The sequence below is a fragment of the Halichoeres trimaculatus genome, unplaced genomic scaffold (assembly GCF_033239565.1).
Source record: "Halichoeres trimaculatus isolate MK-OKI-2021-1 unplaced genomic scaffold, fHalTri1.1 fHalTri1_scaffold_14, whole genome shotgun sequence".
Classification (NCBI taxonomy): Eukaryota; Metazoa; Chordata; class Actinopteri; order Labriformes; family Labridae; genus Halichoeres; species Halichoeres trimaculatus.
The window spans coordinates 25,615,990-25,629,858 of NW_027437192.1; the positions used below are offsets into that span (position 1 = coordinate 25,615,990).

The window sequence follows — 13,869 nt, forward strand, 5'->3', positions numbered from 1 at the left end:
CTGATGTGAGCACTGTGCCATCTTATCCTGACGCACATTAATAAAATAAGCATGACAAAATGAAGGGCGAGAAGAACAGAAGCCTCTGACTGAAAACACTGGCGTCACATTTCCCAGATCCGATGACAAACACCTGCACGAGGCATCAGATATCTTTAATGCAATCTGCTGCTGATGTGTTGTCAACAGCCTCACAGTCCTCCAGGTGAAACACACTCACTTGTGCACATGAGATTGCAGATTACATAACACATCAGCCTCCTGGAACTTCAGTCAATATTATTGACCCACACAGGATCCTGGCTCTTCCCAGAGGTCTTAATGGCAAGGTCCAGTTCCCTTTCTATTGTTTCTGACTCGACATGCCTCGTACTCAGATATGCTTTGAAAAAATGACCAAATACTTATGAACAACCCATGACTTACAAAACTTTATCTCACATAACCAACACTTCTTGTCCATCTAGCTGCTCTGGTAAAGCTGGAGATAGAAGAGACAAAGTCATTCCACAGACTGGACATGCAATATATCCTCATTATTGTGCAAGGACAAACCTGAAACCTCCAGTATTTTCACGTGACACTGTGTGTAGAGTAACAACTGACAGAGATGTGGAAAAAGGCGTGGCAACACGCTAACAGAGTTGTAAATTCCACGGAGAACACACTAGAGGGAAGCCTTTGAGCAGCAGTGACGCACGGTCAGAACTCAGTTGATTCACAAACACACACACACACACACACACACACACACACACACACACACACACACACACACACACACACACACACACACACACACACACACACACACACACACACACACACACACACGCAGGTAGAGGCTCAAAGTGAAATATAACCTTTCTGTGTGTTTGTGCTGTTGAAGGGGCGGGACCAAAGATGCCATCAGCAGTGCTATAAGCTCAGGGCGAGGGGGCTCGGCTACGCTGGGGGAAGTGAGTTATTGTATTTCATTAGTGCACCGGATGTTTCTCATTCTCTCTCCCAGCCCATTACGTTCCTCCATTAAGAATTTACACTGAGACACACCCCCATATGCTTACTTGTGTGTATCCGGCATGTTTGTGTGTGGGTTTGAAAGAGTCTTCTAGCAGAGATGCCTCTAGCAGAATAAAGCTAGGCTATCTATAATGATCTCGTGATTCAGTTTCTTGGATGAATCAGAGAAATGACATCAACGGCTATCTTTGAAACTCTTGAATCTATTTGATAATCTTTGATTGGTACAGGTCAAAAGCAATTCAATGTTTCATTCTTTCCTGAAAATGAAAAGTACCAAACTCATCCAGAAATAAAGGAGAAAATGCATTTAAAAAAAAAATTCAGTTGTGATCTGATTGTGGACAAGCATTTTTTATATTCAGTGAATTCTTCTCAGATTTATTGGTAATAAATGATGCAGTACGAATGTCCTATCAGTGATAAACTCAAATGTCTTACTCCTGCTTTAAATTCAGGGGCATTCTGATTTTTCAGTAAGTTGCAGATGATATTCTTGCTCAACTTTAGTTAACTGGTTAAATCTTTGATGAATGATTGGAATATGCATGATGAGTATGAGTCTGGCCTTGTGCTCGCACAGGCAGCAGCAGGATCAGCCCCCTTCCTCCCTCCCCTCAGAGGTACTGGGAACTGGGGGAGAGGGCACGAGCTCAGCTAGCCAGTAAAATCTCTCCGTGAAGCACTCGCTGCCTGCATGCACAGCAGAGTGGGGGGAAGGGATGAGAGACATGTAATGTCACACTGTGGTGCTAGAAAATCTGAGGCTGCTCTGGGAACTCTGAAAGCAGGTTCTCTGAAAGAACTTCTCCACTTTTTACTGACAGAAGAGATGCTGCAAGAGCTGAGTACAAATGTTAGATTTCATAACATCATCCATCTTGTCCGGTTACTTCACTGTTACACGCAAGGACAGCCTACTTCTTATGTCCTTGGGTTAAGTTAAGGAAATTTACTCAAATTAAAGCTTATGCAACTGACATCTCACTTAAGCTAAATGTATCAAAAAATTCCAATCAAAGAGTTTTTCAGGTCCAAAAACCTGCTAAAAGGAGCTAAGAAAAGCTAAAAGTGTAGCTTGAACGCTGAGTCTTGAAGGCGTTTTCTGGAGCATGTCTTTTTAACAAAAGGAGATTAACGAACTGCCTCGTCGTCGGCTTGTTTTTCATAAAGTGTGTCAGTGCCTCGAGGCTGTGTGCTCTTTCTTTAAATACGTGTCAACAGACAGGAACAAGAAAGGTCAGAAACGTATGGACACAAACAAACATGCACCCAAGGGACATTCCAAGAAGTTGACGTCAGATGTCGGTGTGTTTGGCAACTTGTGACAAAAATACTCAAGGAAGGTTTTGAGGAAATGTACAAATCCTGTGTAAAAGAGTCAATGCTTCAATTCTAAATTCTTGTCTGTTTTGTCTGTATACATGGTTTCCTTTTTAAATCTATTCTGAGTGGGTTCACTGCGCCTGAATGCAGGTTTCACAATGACCTTACTGCATATGCTCACTTTACAGCCCACACTTTCACCTGGAAATGAAAGCCTGCACTAGCTGCTCACTGAGAAATTGAACTACCAGCTAAAGCTAGCATAAAAACCAGGTCAACAGCCTCAGTTATTATTTCTTTCCTATTGTCTATCTCAGTGGTTGTGAAATGAGGGCACATGTACCCCTGGGGTACGCGAGGGCACTCCAAGGGGTACGCAAGATTTAAAAATGTACATTTAAAAAATGGCAACCAAGCAATGTTTGAATCTGAAATTTAAGTTCATAAACTGGGTATTATGTCCTATAGACATTAATAGTTCAGCGCTGTGTTGTTGATTTTTTAGGGGGCATTTCACTTAAAAAAAAGCAAATGTTGCTTGTTTTCCCTAAGAGGTCACATGATTCGCGCCAAAAAAATCAGGCGCATGACCGAGTAGAACACAGGTGTGTCTGTCATTGTTGCGGGTTTTATGTTTAAGTCCTGACACTCAGACTTAATTTTTCATATTATGCAGAAACATGTGTAAGGCTCAGCTTTACCACACACAAGCAAAACACTTAGTGTTTTCAAAGATAACTGACTTTATTTAAGCTGTGTTTTATGAATCTTTATGAAGATTAAAGTCTGGAAAATGCATCACACAGAGTTGACAAACCTGGACTCTGAATAAGGGAAACTTGACTTCAATCCAGCTCTGGTGATGGTTCAGAGTAAGGGGACAAGAAACAGATTAGGGGAGTTACCTCACTTACGAAAAGCGCAGATAGACAGCGCATACTATAAGCCAGTCTGGTATGTTGGCGGGATAATCTGTGGAATACCCAATCCCAACATTCCCAGCAATCCCAGTAATACCATCTGCCAGACAAAGCTCCTTTTATGGAACTCAGACACCGTCTGTCATCTTCTCCAGACAGCCTCTCTCGTACTGTTCACATATTGTTTTTTCCTCCCTTCCTCTGCTGTTCACTACATCCCTCCTTCCCTACACTCACATTGCTATTTTACAGTCCTTCGACGCCGCCCCGCCCTCTCGCGGCAACCCCTTTTGGCTTGTTGCCACGGACACAACACGCACATGCCTGCCGATGTTTTGAAACTCTGCCAGATACAACAGGGGGGGCGGTGGCCGTAAGCCGATGAGCTGATTGGACGAGCCCACAGCGGAGAAGGAAAACAAACCTCAGTCAGCTGGCCTCCTTACCCAGCGAGCATGTGACTGACTGTCCTGTGCTTAATACTTGAGCAGGAAAAAAAGGAGCAAAGGAAGTGAAAGGGTGGGCGGGGGGTGGCGGCTGGGGAGAAACAAATCAAGTGAAATGAAAGGGAACTGAAAAAACATTTAGAGGACGAGGAAAACAAGGAAAGAGAAACATGAGAGGGTGGCATCTTTTTACCAAGCAGGGGAAAAGAAAACGTGTGCTTGAACTGAAAAGAAACCAATGTGTGCACATGTAAACACGTTTGTGACAGTAAACATCACGTTAAGCCACGCAGCATTTCACTGAAACCTAAAACAACAACCTGAACAATACTCTTCTCCTGGTTAATGTCTGTCACTATGACTGCTCTGCTCCTTTAAAAAAGCATCCCAGGACATGAGTCTGAGCTCCTTCCCAAGTCCCTCATTCACAACATGCCTGCTTTTTGCACACATGCACACATGTGCATGGCAGGCATACCAACGTGGCAGCCTAAAGAGCGTGGCCTTTACTGGGACATGTCCTGAATACACATGTGGGCGGGGACATCAATATGAGCAAATGCCTGTCACCTCTAACCCTACCCTTAGTTCAAAGCAGTCCAACAAGAAAACAGAGCATAAACCACCAAACACTTCTTTAACAACTTTAAGAGAGGTAAGGCACTGAAGAGTAGGGATGGATGGGTACAGAAATAGGTACTTTTATAGGTACTAACCAAATTCTGTCTGTAGTACTGAGTACCAATTCACATACAATCAAACAGTACCATGTTTAGGTACCTAAACGCATCCTTGTGACTGTGAGAGAGTGTAAAAGTTAGGGATGGTTACCTTTCACATTTGAAACGATACGGTACCGATTCCCGGTACCTGGCAATCGGTACTCGACAGGGCCAATTTTCTGTACTTTTGTGTGTTGATGTGGTAAAAAATATCAGTGTGTTTAATAATAAAATGTAAATTCTTTTCCATTTAACATATTTAGTCTTCAATATATAACCTTTTATTGTTGAGTTCATGTCCAGCACAAAAAATCACCTGCTCTTCCACTGCCTCACAGTCACAAGGATGCATTTAGGTACCTCAACATGGTACCTCTTGATTTAACGTGAATCGGTACCCGGTACTTTTTACAGAATTTGGTCGGTAGGTACCAATAAAAGTACCTAATTCACTACCCATCCCTAGTAAAAGTAGGAAATTTTCCATACTGGACATGAACACAGCATTGCAAATGTATGTATTAAAGAATAAAAATGTAACATTGACAAATTTTGAGATTTAATTATTAAAGAAAATGATATATATTACCACATATACATATGGGTGTCCATCCCTGGTGAAGAAGTTTATAAACCTACTGTGACATGTAAAACCTTGATATGTATCCGTGAAAAAATGTTAAATGATCCTTCACTGGTTTGAGATACTCTGAAAAAACAATCCAGGAGAACACTTTAATAATACCTCATGAATTTTAAGGTATATCTAACCACAAACAGGAACAGTGGGTTGAAGCTACGGCAAAGAACTTGACGATTTTGGGATTGTGTTGTGAAAAAAATGGTTTAGTACTCCATCAGGCTAATAAGGAGGTAAACAGTCAAGCACACATCCAAATGTCCAGTTGCAAAGAAAAGAAAACTTTTAATTTGAGCTAACTCAGTCCATGTACACTAATTCTGCTAGTTCATAGATTCACTTTTGAGTCATTCAATGGGTTTCTGACCTTTGCTGTATTTCCAACCATCGTCCAGCAACAATCATGAAGTTATGTTCCCCCCAGTGGTGCCAGAGCATGGCAGCTCTGCAGTGGTTCAGAGGCTTTTTGGGTTGGCTTGTTCTATTCCCGCAAAAATGCAAAAAGGATGCTTGGACTTGCTTAAGGGGACAACAGAGGCTGGAAGCTGTGCTTTTTCCCCCCAAATAAGAGTTAGGGCTTAATGTCCGATGTGTTAACAGCCCAATCCTGTTGAGTGAGGTCAAATAACGGCTAATTAAAACCCTATTTGTGCCCAGTCCCTGAGTAAGAAGTAGCAGGTTCCAGCCCCAGAATGGGTTTTAAATCCCGTTGTCAAAGAGAATGTGATAAATGCCTTCCTCTCTATCCATTAAATTTATATGACCCAAAGTCCTCAAGTGGACATCAAAGCGAGGACACACACACACACACATACACACTTTCTTTAGTCTACATGAAACACATTCACAACACACAGGAAACAGGGAATACTCTCTAATTACTGGGCACATGTTGTGCATTAAAACCCTGGAAGTCCAACTTCATATAATCCAACTGTGCTGGCTGTGTGGAAACACACACACACACACATGCACACACTTATACACACTACAGTCCTCTTCAGAGGGTAACTACCTACAGATGGGAGATGCTCTAAGAAAGGAAAACGCTGCCACACACTCACACGGACACTTACAGGAGTGATGGAATATAATCACTTGCCCCTCAACAGCAACAGCTGCTAAATCATCTTGAGGAGACTTTCTGCATCCATAATATCCATTGTCTCATGGAGAGAAACAGAGGGAGAGCTGATGAGAAAGGCAGGAGCCAGAGGAGGAAATACCCAGTGGGTGTGAGTGAGAGGGAGAGAGCAAAGGGGAAAAGAGAAGCCAGGAGGTATAAACTCAAGTTACAGGAATTCCTCTGGCCTTGTATTGGCGTCAGTGCTGGGTTAGGTTTCCTTACAAACATTCTCTGACAAACTCTTTTCCAAAGAGAGGAGCAAACCTGCTGATCACACAACCAACCCAGCACGTGTTTTGAGTGACGCTCTTCTCCTGCATCACTGCATCAAAGAGCAGTGAAATTTTTACAATGAGGAGCAGGATGGTGGAAATCTGCCACACACTACAATAAAACCAGCGGACCTCCCACTGCAACTGAACATCCCACTGTCTTCCTCCACACAAATGGCCCCGAGGAGATACTGGGCATTGGAGGGCCGTCAAACTGATTAGTTCAACTTCACCTCATCCTAACACGATGCATTGTGGGTGCTCATTGCCCGGCAACCACTTTCTGTGCGCTCTCAGTAACACCCCCCACCCTTTCTACATAAAGACTATTTGTTTGTGTGTGTCCATGTGAGTGTTACTGGGACACAATGCACGTGCACAGCCAGGGTGTTGTCATAGTGACAACTATTTAATCTGAAGCAGAGAGTGACACTGGGTTGGATTATCGTGTCATTACGCGTCTGTCGGATGGAGCTGCGTATGTATTTGTATGTCTGAGGGTGACATCACAGCGAGCAGAGGGCAGCTCTTTGATGTAATCCAATTTTCCATTTCCACTTTACACACACATGCACACACACACACAGCATACTCTGTGGCAACAAGATGAGCAACATATGACATTCATATTTGCTCATGCTATCATCATGAGTCTGACTTCCTTTCTGCCCCAGGGGTTGTGTCTCTGAAGTGACGTTCAGGATCCATCTTTTCATGTCTGCCATTTAGTAATAATTAAAGTTGGACAGGAATTATTTTAAATGTCCTTTACACATTCTTTTTCTAGCTGAGGTTTGTGGGTAAGTAAAGGGTTAAACATACTCTACATCTGAGCACAGAGAGTTGGGAGAATGCTCCATCCAAAGCAAACAAACGTGATATTCACTGTGCAGCTTCAATGAAGACAAAACACATACCCTGTCTCTCTGGTACAGTTCATACAGTTAAAAATGAAGCATGAGACTTTGTTTAGTCCATCCTGTCAGAGAATCACTCTTTCTGTTTTTCTAATAATGTGAAATTAAATTAACTTCCTGATAGGGCTGCAGCCATCGAATATTTTAGTATTCGAGTATTCTACTGAAAATCCCATCGATTAATCGAGTAATCGCTTAAAATACATTTTTGTTTAGTTAAAGAGCAATTATTTTTCAAATCAAAATTTTCCCCTTTAAGAAATAGAATTTTCTGATACAGCATGTCAATAAGAGCACTTGCTTTGGTAGCTCCAAAATTTGTAAACACACTTTGACACATTTTTTGTGCCTTGTACATCTCATCAAATGTTGTGGGCCCAAATGGCAGCCGTTTCATAGAATGACCCATTAGTCTCCAAACCCCAGAAAAGAAGCTAGATTTGTTGCTAGTTGCTATTTTGTATAAGAGGTAGCTTGAGGGGTCTGAAAACTCTCTTAATATGGCATCAGCTCTATTTGAAATACCACTCTTTGATGTTTTTTAAACATAAATGATTCCTCGAGGTGGAGAAAATTACTCGAGTATTTTTTTTTGTAATCGAGTACCTCGAATCATTCGAGGAATCGTTTCAGCTCTACTTCCTGAGTTTGACGTCTAGTTTCCATTATTCAAATGGAGGACTTTCTGGTGCTTCGTACTGATTACCAGAGATGTGCAGTGATGCTAATCACTTTCACAGGTGTGATTATACTTAAAAAAACTGGTTGTAGAAAAATCTTGAACCCTAGCCTTCATACTGTCCAGGTGCAGGGTTGAGCGTTCTTAACTTTTCAGGGCGGCAGGATGCTTTACCATCCGGTAGTTTTGAATTCAGTGTTTTAAACTTCAGTACAGGAGAAGACTGATCTGTGGGTTACTCGCTTCATTTCTTGTGCAACCTTTACAGAAGAAGACAACATGAAAATATGAAAAGCAAACTCTTTCTGTAGTTTGGTCGTTGAAGCAGAGAGCTGTGCACATTAACAATCGTCACAGTCTCCTGGGAGAGGAGAAATTCCTCAGCAGGCTTACGTAACACTACAGAGGGGACAGACCCCAGCTCCTGGAAAAAACTCTCATTAACTAGCACTGCACAGTGCTCTCATACTTATAAGAGGGCCCAGCACACTACACTAACCTAAAGTAGAAGCAAAGACAGAAGAGTGTATAGCCCTGTGTGTTTTCTGTAAAGTTTAATATGAATGCTCCAGATGACAACAAGCTGACTGCAGAGATTGGGAATGCTCTGGCTTTCAAAAGGAAAGTATAACTACAATTAAATCTAAAGACAAAAAACATACCTGATAAAACAATTTCTTTAATTTGCAAAATTGTAAATGAGGAAAATTGGTGAACAAGTCAACTATTTTGATCTGAGCTCGAACGATGTTCAGCAAATGTCCTACTGCAACTGCCGCTGTCGGCCAGTTCAGGAACCAGCTCCAACAGCCCATAAAACCAGGAGACCAAATCTCCTGGTTGAAGCTTGATTGCACAGCAGATAAAAAAAATGAACCTGCTCTTTCCTCGCTGCCCAGTGAGGCCCTCAGTGAAATGATTGTGTGTCTGGCAGATCTAAATGTGCTGTATTTTGGTTAAAACAGACCGATCATGTGGTTGTTTCAGGAGCTCTACATGGGGAAGGTTTTTGAAAGAGCTGTAAGAGATTACATCACTGCCTCAGGCTCTGATTATAAAAGACCTAAATAGAGCTGAAACGATTCCTCGAATGATTTGAGGTACTCGATTATAAAAAATACTCAAGTAATTATCTCCGCCTCGAGGATTCGTTTAATTTTTAAAAAGATCAAAGAGTGGTATTTCAAAAAGAGCTGAGGCCATATTAAGAGAGTTTTCAGACCCCTCAAGCTACCTCTTATACAAAATAGCAACTAGCAACAAATCTAGCTTCTTTTCTGGGGTTTGGAGACCAATGGGTCATTCTACGAAACGGCTGCCATTTGGGTCTGCAACATTTAATGAGATGTACAAGGCACAAAAAAATGTGTCAAAGTGTGTTTACAAATTTTGGAGCTACCAATGCAAGTGCTCTTATTGACATGCTGTATCAGAAAATGCTATTTCTTAAAGAGAAAAAATTCGATTTGAAAAAAAAAACTGCTCTTTAACTAAAAAAAAATGTATTTTAACCGATTACTGGATTAATCGATGGGATTTTCAGTAGAATACTCGAATACTAAAACATTCAATAGCTGCAGACCTAGACCTAAATAATCCTCTACAAAAAAGGCTTTGATATGAAAACATCTGAAACAACACTTGAGTTTGCATGCCAGGCCAGCAGTTGGCAGGATTACTTTGTAATGAAGCACCACAGAAGAACACACACTGGCACATAGAGCCGTTCAACAACAGAGCATTGACCAACCAACAATAAAACTGTGGCAAACACAGACCAAAATATATTTTGATTTGTCCACAATAAAGTCAGAACAGTCAGAAGCTTGAAAGCAGCTCATTAGTTTGTTTTGAATGTGCTCACTACTGTTTGAAGAAACAAACAAACAAAAAAGAAACAGGGAATTTTGTTTTTCCTTTACACATGTCCTATGAAAAGTCCTTTGAAGACAACAAACTGGTTCTTTCAGATTCAGCTGATGAGAACTCCTTTGAGCACATGATGGATGCAGAGCTGACTGATGGACAATGACTCGGCGTGCTCGGTGCTCGCTGGCAAAGAAAGACTCGCCTTCTCTTGTGTCATTCCCTCCCCCAGGGCTGAAGCACAGAGTGAGTGAGGCATTACTGGGAAATGAAGCCCTTACTGGAAAACTGAACCCACCTAGTTACTGGCAGAGGACAGGGGGTGAAGATGGGGGGTTGGGGCCAGAGATGATAATTAATTTGGAATCTAATCTGGCTTTTTATGATTGGCAAACTTAAGTGATGCTTTAGTACTGCAGGATGCTAATGGATGGATTAGTTTGCCTGAAATTTCCGTTATATCCATCTCACTTTAATGCACGCTGAAGGACTTTAGCATAAAGCCAACTCTGTGAAGTGTAACACATTGTTGTTTGATGATGATGATGTGAAAGACTTCGGATACTGGATGCACATTAAATACTGGAATGTTGGTTTTCAACACATGCAGATGTCCCTGCCCACATGCACATATTCCCCAGATTTTATGGAAATCTTATGTGGGAAGATATTGTGAAATCACGCAATGTTGTTTAGAAGTGTGCTCTGTGGCAGTTGAAGAAAGTGTTCCTTTGTCCAACTCTTTAACCAAAACCAGAAGTGGTACCAAAATGATATTCAAAAACCCTTTCAAATGCTATTTGTTATTCTTCTACTGACCCAAGAAGCTGGATCCTGTTTTACAGCCCTTTGTAGTTTGCTTTGCCCACATCACATGGTTAAAAAAATGCAGAACTTTGGGCCTTGAGTTTCAACTTGTCTCTCCCATTTTGAGAAAAAGCAAGATCTCCACAATGTGTCCATGGATAGAACTTCTAACAGTCATAGAAACATGTGTGCAGTTACTTCAGGGGCCTCTCTCTGCTCCGAATGGATGGTGTGGTACAGATTAACCAGACTCTGCATGTGTCTATGCTTATGTGTATGTGTGTGCACGCAGCATCTGTGTGTGTGTGCATAAACCCAGCTCTGCACACGTGCCTTTTCGTCTCCAGGGAACTAGGTGAAGAGCCACTCAGCTCCCTTTGAACCTAGGGCCATATGGCCCCTAATATGGTTCTATGCTACACACATAATGCTATTACACCATAAGACTATGTGAACAACACCAAGACCTGTAGGCTAGCTTTCAAAGCTAAGACATCCTGAGATTTATTATAAATCCCAGCTTGTGTGTTGTGTTTACTCCCTTTTCAGAAATGTGAAATTAGCCACTCTTCCTTCAAAAACTCATGGATCAATATTTATTTTGACTCACCTCACTGTCATGGTGCTGGCAGAAGCTCATGCGGTCCTGGAATAGAGACAACAGGGCAAAGTTGTTCTGCAGGGACTGAGCGAGGGAAACCGACACCCCTGGTTGACCTTGGTTGCTGTTGGCGTTGATTCGGCTGAGGTGCAGGTTGTCACCCAGGCGCTCAATGAAGTGGTCTTTGGTCAGCCTCACCCTTTGGTGTGCCCGCACACAGTTGTCACACAGGTACTCCTGGCAGTCGATACAGTGGGATGTGGCTGGGTTCTCCTCGTCACAGGAGCTGCACTGAGGCTCTCCGAGGTGGTGAGGGTGCAGCAGGCTTCCATGGGGGAGATGGAAGCTGGAGGAGCCTCCACCCAAACCTCCCCGGTGGTGGTGACCATTCTTGTTCTGGATCTCCTCAGAGCTCACCACCACATCCAACAGGTTGCTGAAGAGGAAATTTGAGGAGGGCAGGGAGTCCACACCGGCCTCAGAGATGGACACCTTCTGGTCACAAGTGGGGCACCGGAGCTTCAGAGGGTCCCCAGGACTCCGCTGGCCCTCCAGGCACTGCCTGCAGAATGCATGGAGGCAGGGAAGGACATGGAGCCTCCTGGTGGTCTGGCTTGAGGAGCACGAGGTATGTGAGGAAGATGAGGAGGTAGAAGAGCTTGAGGAAATAGGAGCAGAGGAGCCGCACAGCTCTTTGCAGAGCGGGCACGTCTGCAGGTCCGAGTCTGGAAACGAAGCCATCTGCAGACTGAGTTCACAACATGCGCAGCAAAGAGGCTGAGGTATTTATTTGCTGACACATTGGCCTGTTACGTTGTGTAGAAAATAAAGTTGCTCTGAGGTAGATTCATGAGGTAATAAAGTCAGTTTAACAGTAAAAACGGTGCTCATCGACCAACAGATTCTTTCCCGTTATATAACTCTGGCCTGACGGTATACAAGGAGGTAGTCAGTCATTCATAACAGCTATTTAAAGACTGTTTCTGAGGTAAAACAAAAAGAAAATACTCAAACTGCTAAGATCATATCAGTCCAGTTCAGTTGTGTAAGGCGTGTAGCAGGGAAAGCATCAGGGTCATTATTTCAACAAGACTAACCAACCAGAAACCAATGGACGATGTTGGCGCTTCTGTGGAGCAGATGAGTCTCCGTGGAGGTTCATAAAACAGACCCGGACCTGGAATGACACTGGGTCGGCGTCGAAATGCTGGAGGCTCCGTCTCTCCTCCCCCACCGCTTCGGCAACATGACTACTGTGCTGTGCGCTACAAAACTGCAGCCACTAAAGCTATATCCCAACAAAAAGACCGTTTCTAGTTTATGCTCTCCAAACTATCTCTTTGTTGTTAATTAGTTTCTCTTTAGTCCACCATCGAGGCCCGTTCACACGGCGTCGGGAGCAGCCAACGGTCGGTTTGTTGTAGCTGCGCGAGCCGCGGAGAGTGAGACTGTAAATTATTCATCAAAGCACCGATCTCATAGTCAGCCTAGGGTCCATGGGGCATCAAAAATAACCAAGAAGAGTCTCCGACAGACCTTTAAAACAACACCGGACGTCTACCAGAAGCGTTTGTGGGTGAACGCACCAGTCCACCTTGTGAAGAGGCCGCTTCCAGCGCTCCTTCCCCGTTGAGTCTGTCGGTTGGTTTCCCTCTGTGGCTCTCTGCGTGGAGGAATGCGCAGGAATTTTCTCCAGCAGCGTGTAAAACGAAGCCCTACGACCGCGAAAAACTCGGTCTAGCGACCGTGCAGATCTTGATTACTTCCCTTACTTCGTTGTGGTTGCTGCTGTTTACTTTCGGTCGAATTAACATTACCATAAACATTAGGTGTGCGCTCTCGCGGGCGCGTGTCGCTCCGGCTGCAGCTCCTCGAGCCGCTCTTATCCACTGAAAAAAATGGACTCACTTCCGCTGTAGGGAGGAGAGAGGGGCGTGCGCTCTCGATAGAGGAGTGTGGTCGTGAACGCGTGCATCCCCGCAGAGCTCATTTGCGTCGGTGAGGCGTTGAGTCACAAATCAGGCGGCAAAGGTTGTCCCTGTGACTAAAGATAACTATAAACTAAATATCTAAATTCGAATACAGTTTTCCCTCCCGGGTCTGTTACAGTATATATTTATTTGTTTAGAGTAAATATATAATCGGAGGCAGGCAGTATCGTTTACTACTTTAGGCTCCTACTTATTCTTGCATTGTAAAGCGTTACATGTCAACGGTAGACGCATAATGAATCAACAACCTATTATTTTCCCATGTCTTATAAATTATTTTCAATTTGCATTACTAACTTCTCCTGCACACGATTGTTCATCTTGCCACAGTCTTCCCCCTGGTGGACCACGAGCTCTGTTTCACTGCAATACACAAAGATAAAGTCTCAACAATGGCTGGAGGAGTGAGTTAACCACAGCTCTATAATTTTTGAGATATGGAAATGTGACATGACAAACATTTATTGTGAAAGCTCTCAGTGTGCTTTCAGCAACAGCATTGTTCAGTTTCATAGCACTACCCCTAATAACAG

The 13,869-nt window shown here is 43.1% G+C and overlaps 1 protein-coding gene across 1 annotated transcript in view; it reads right to left on the reverse strand.

The window, feature by feature from the left end:
* Positions 1 to 13,223, reverse strand: part of trim71 (tripartite motif containing 71, E3 ubiquitin protein ligase) — a 33,664-nt gene extending 20,441 nt beyond the window's left edge. Inside the window, exon 1 of the mRNA XM_074686539.1 lies at positions 11,355 to 13,223. Coding sequence (XP_074542640.1) covers positions 11,355 to 12,086 — 732 coding nt within the window. The 5' untranslated portion in view covers positions 12,087 to 13,223. The remainder of the gene's footprint in view (positions 1 to 11,354) is intronic.
* Between the last annotated feature and the right edge of the window lie 646 nt (positions 13,224 to 13,869).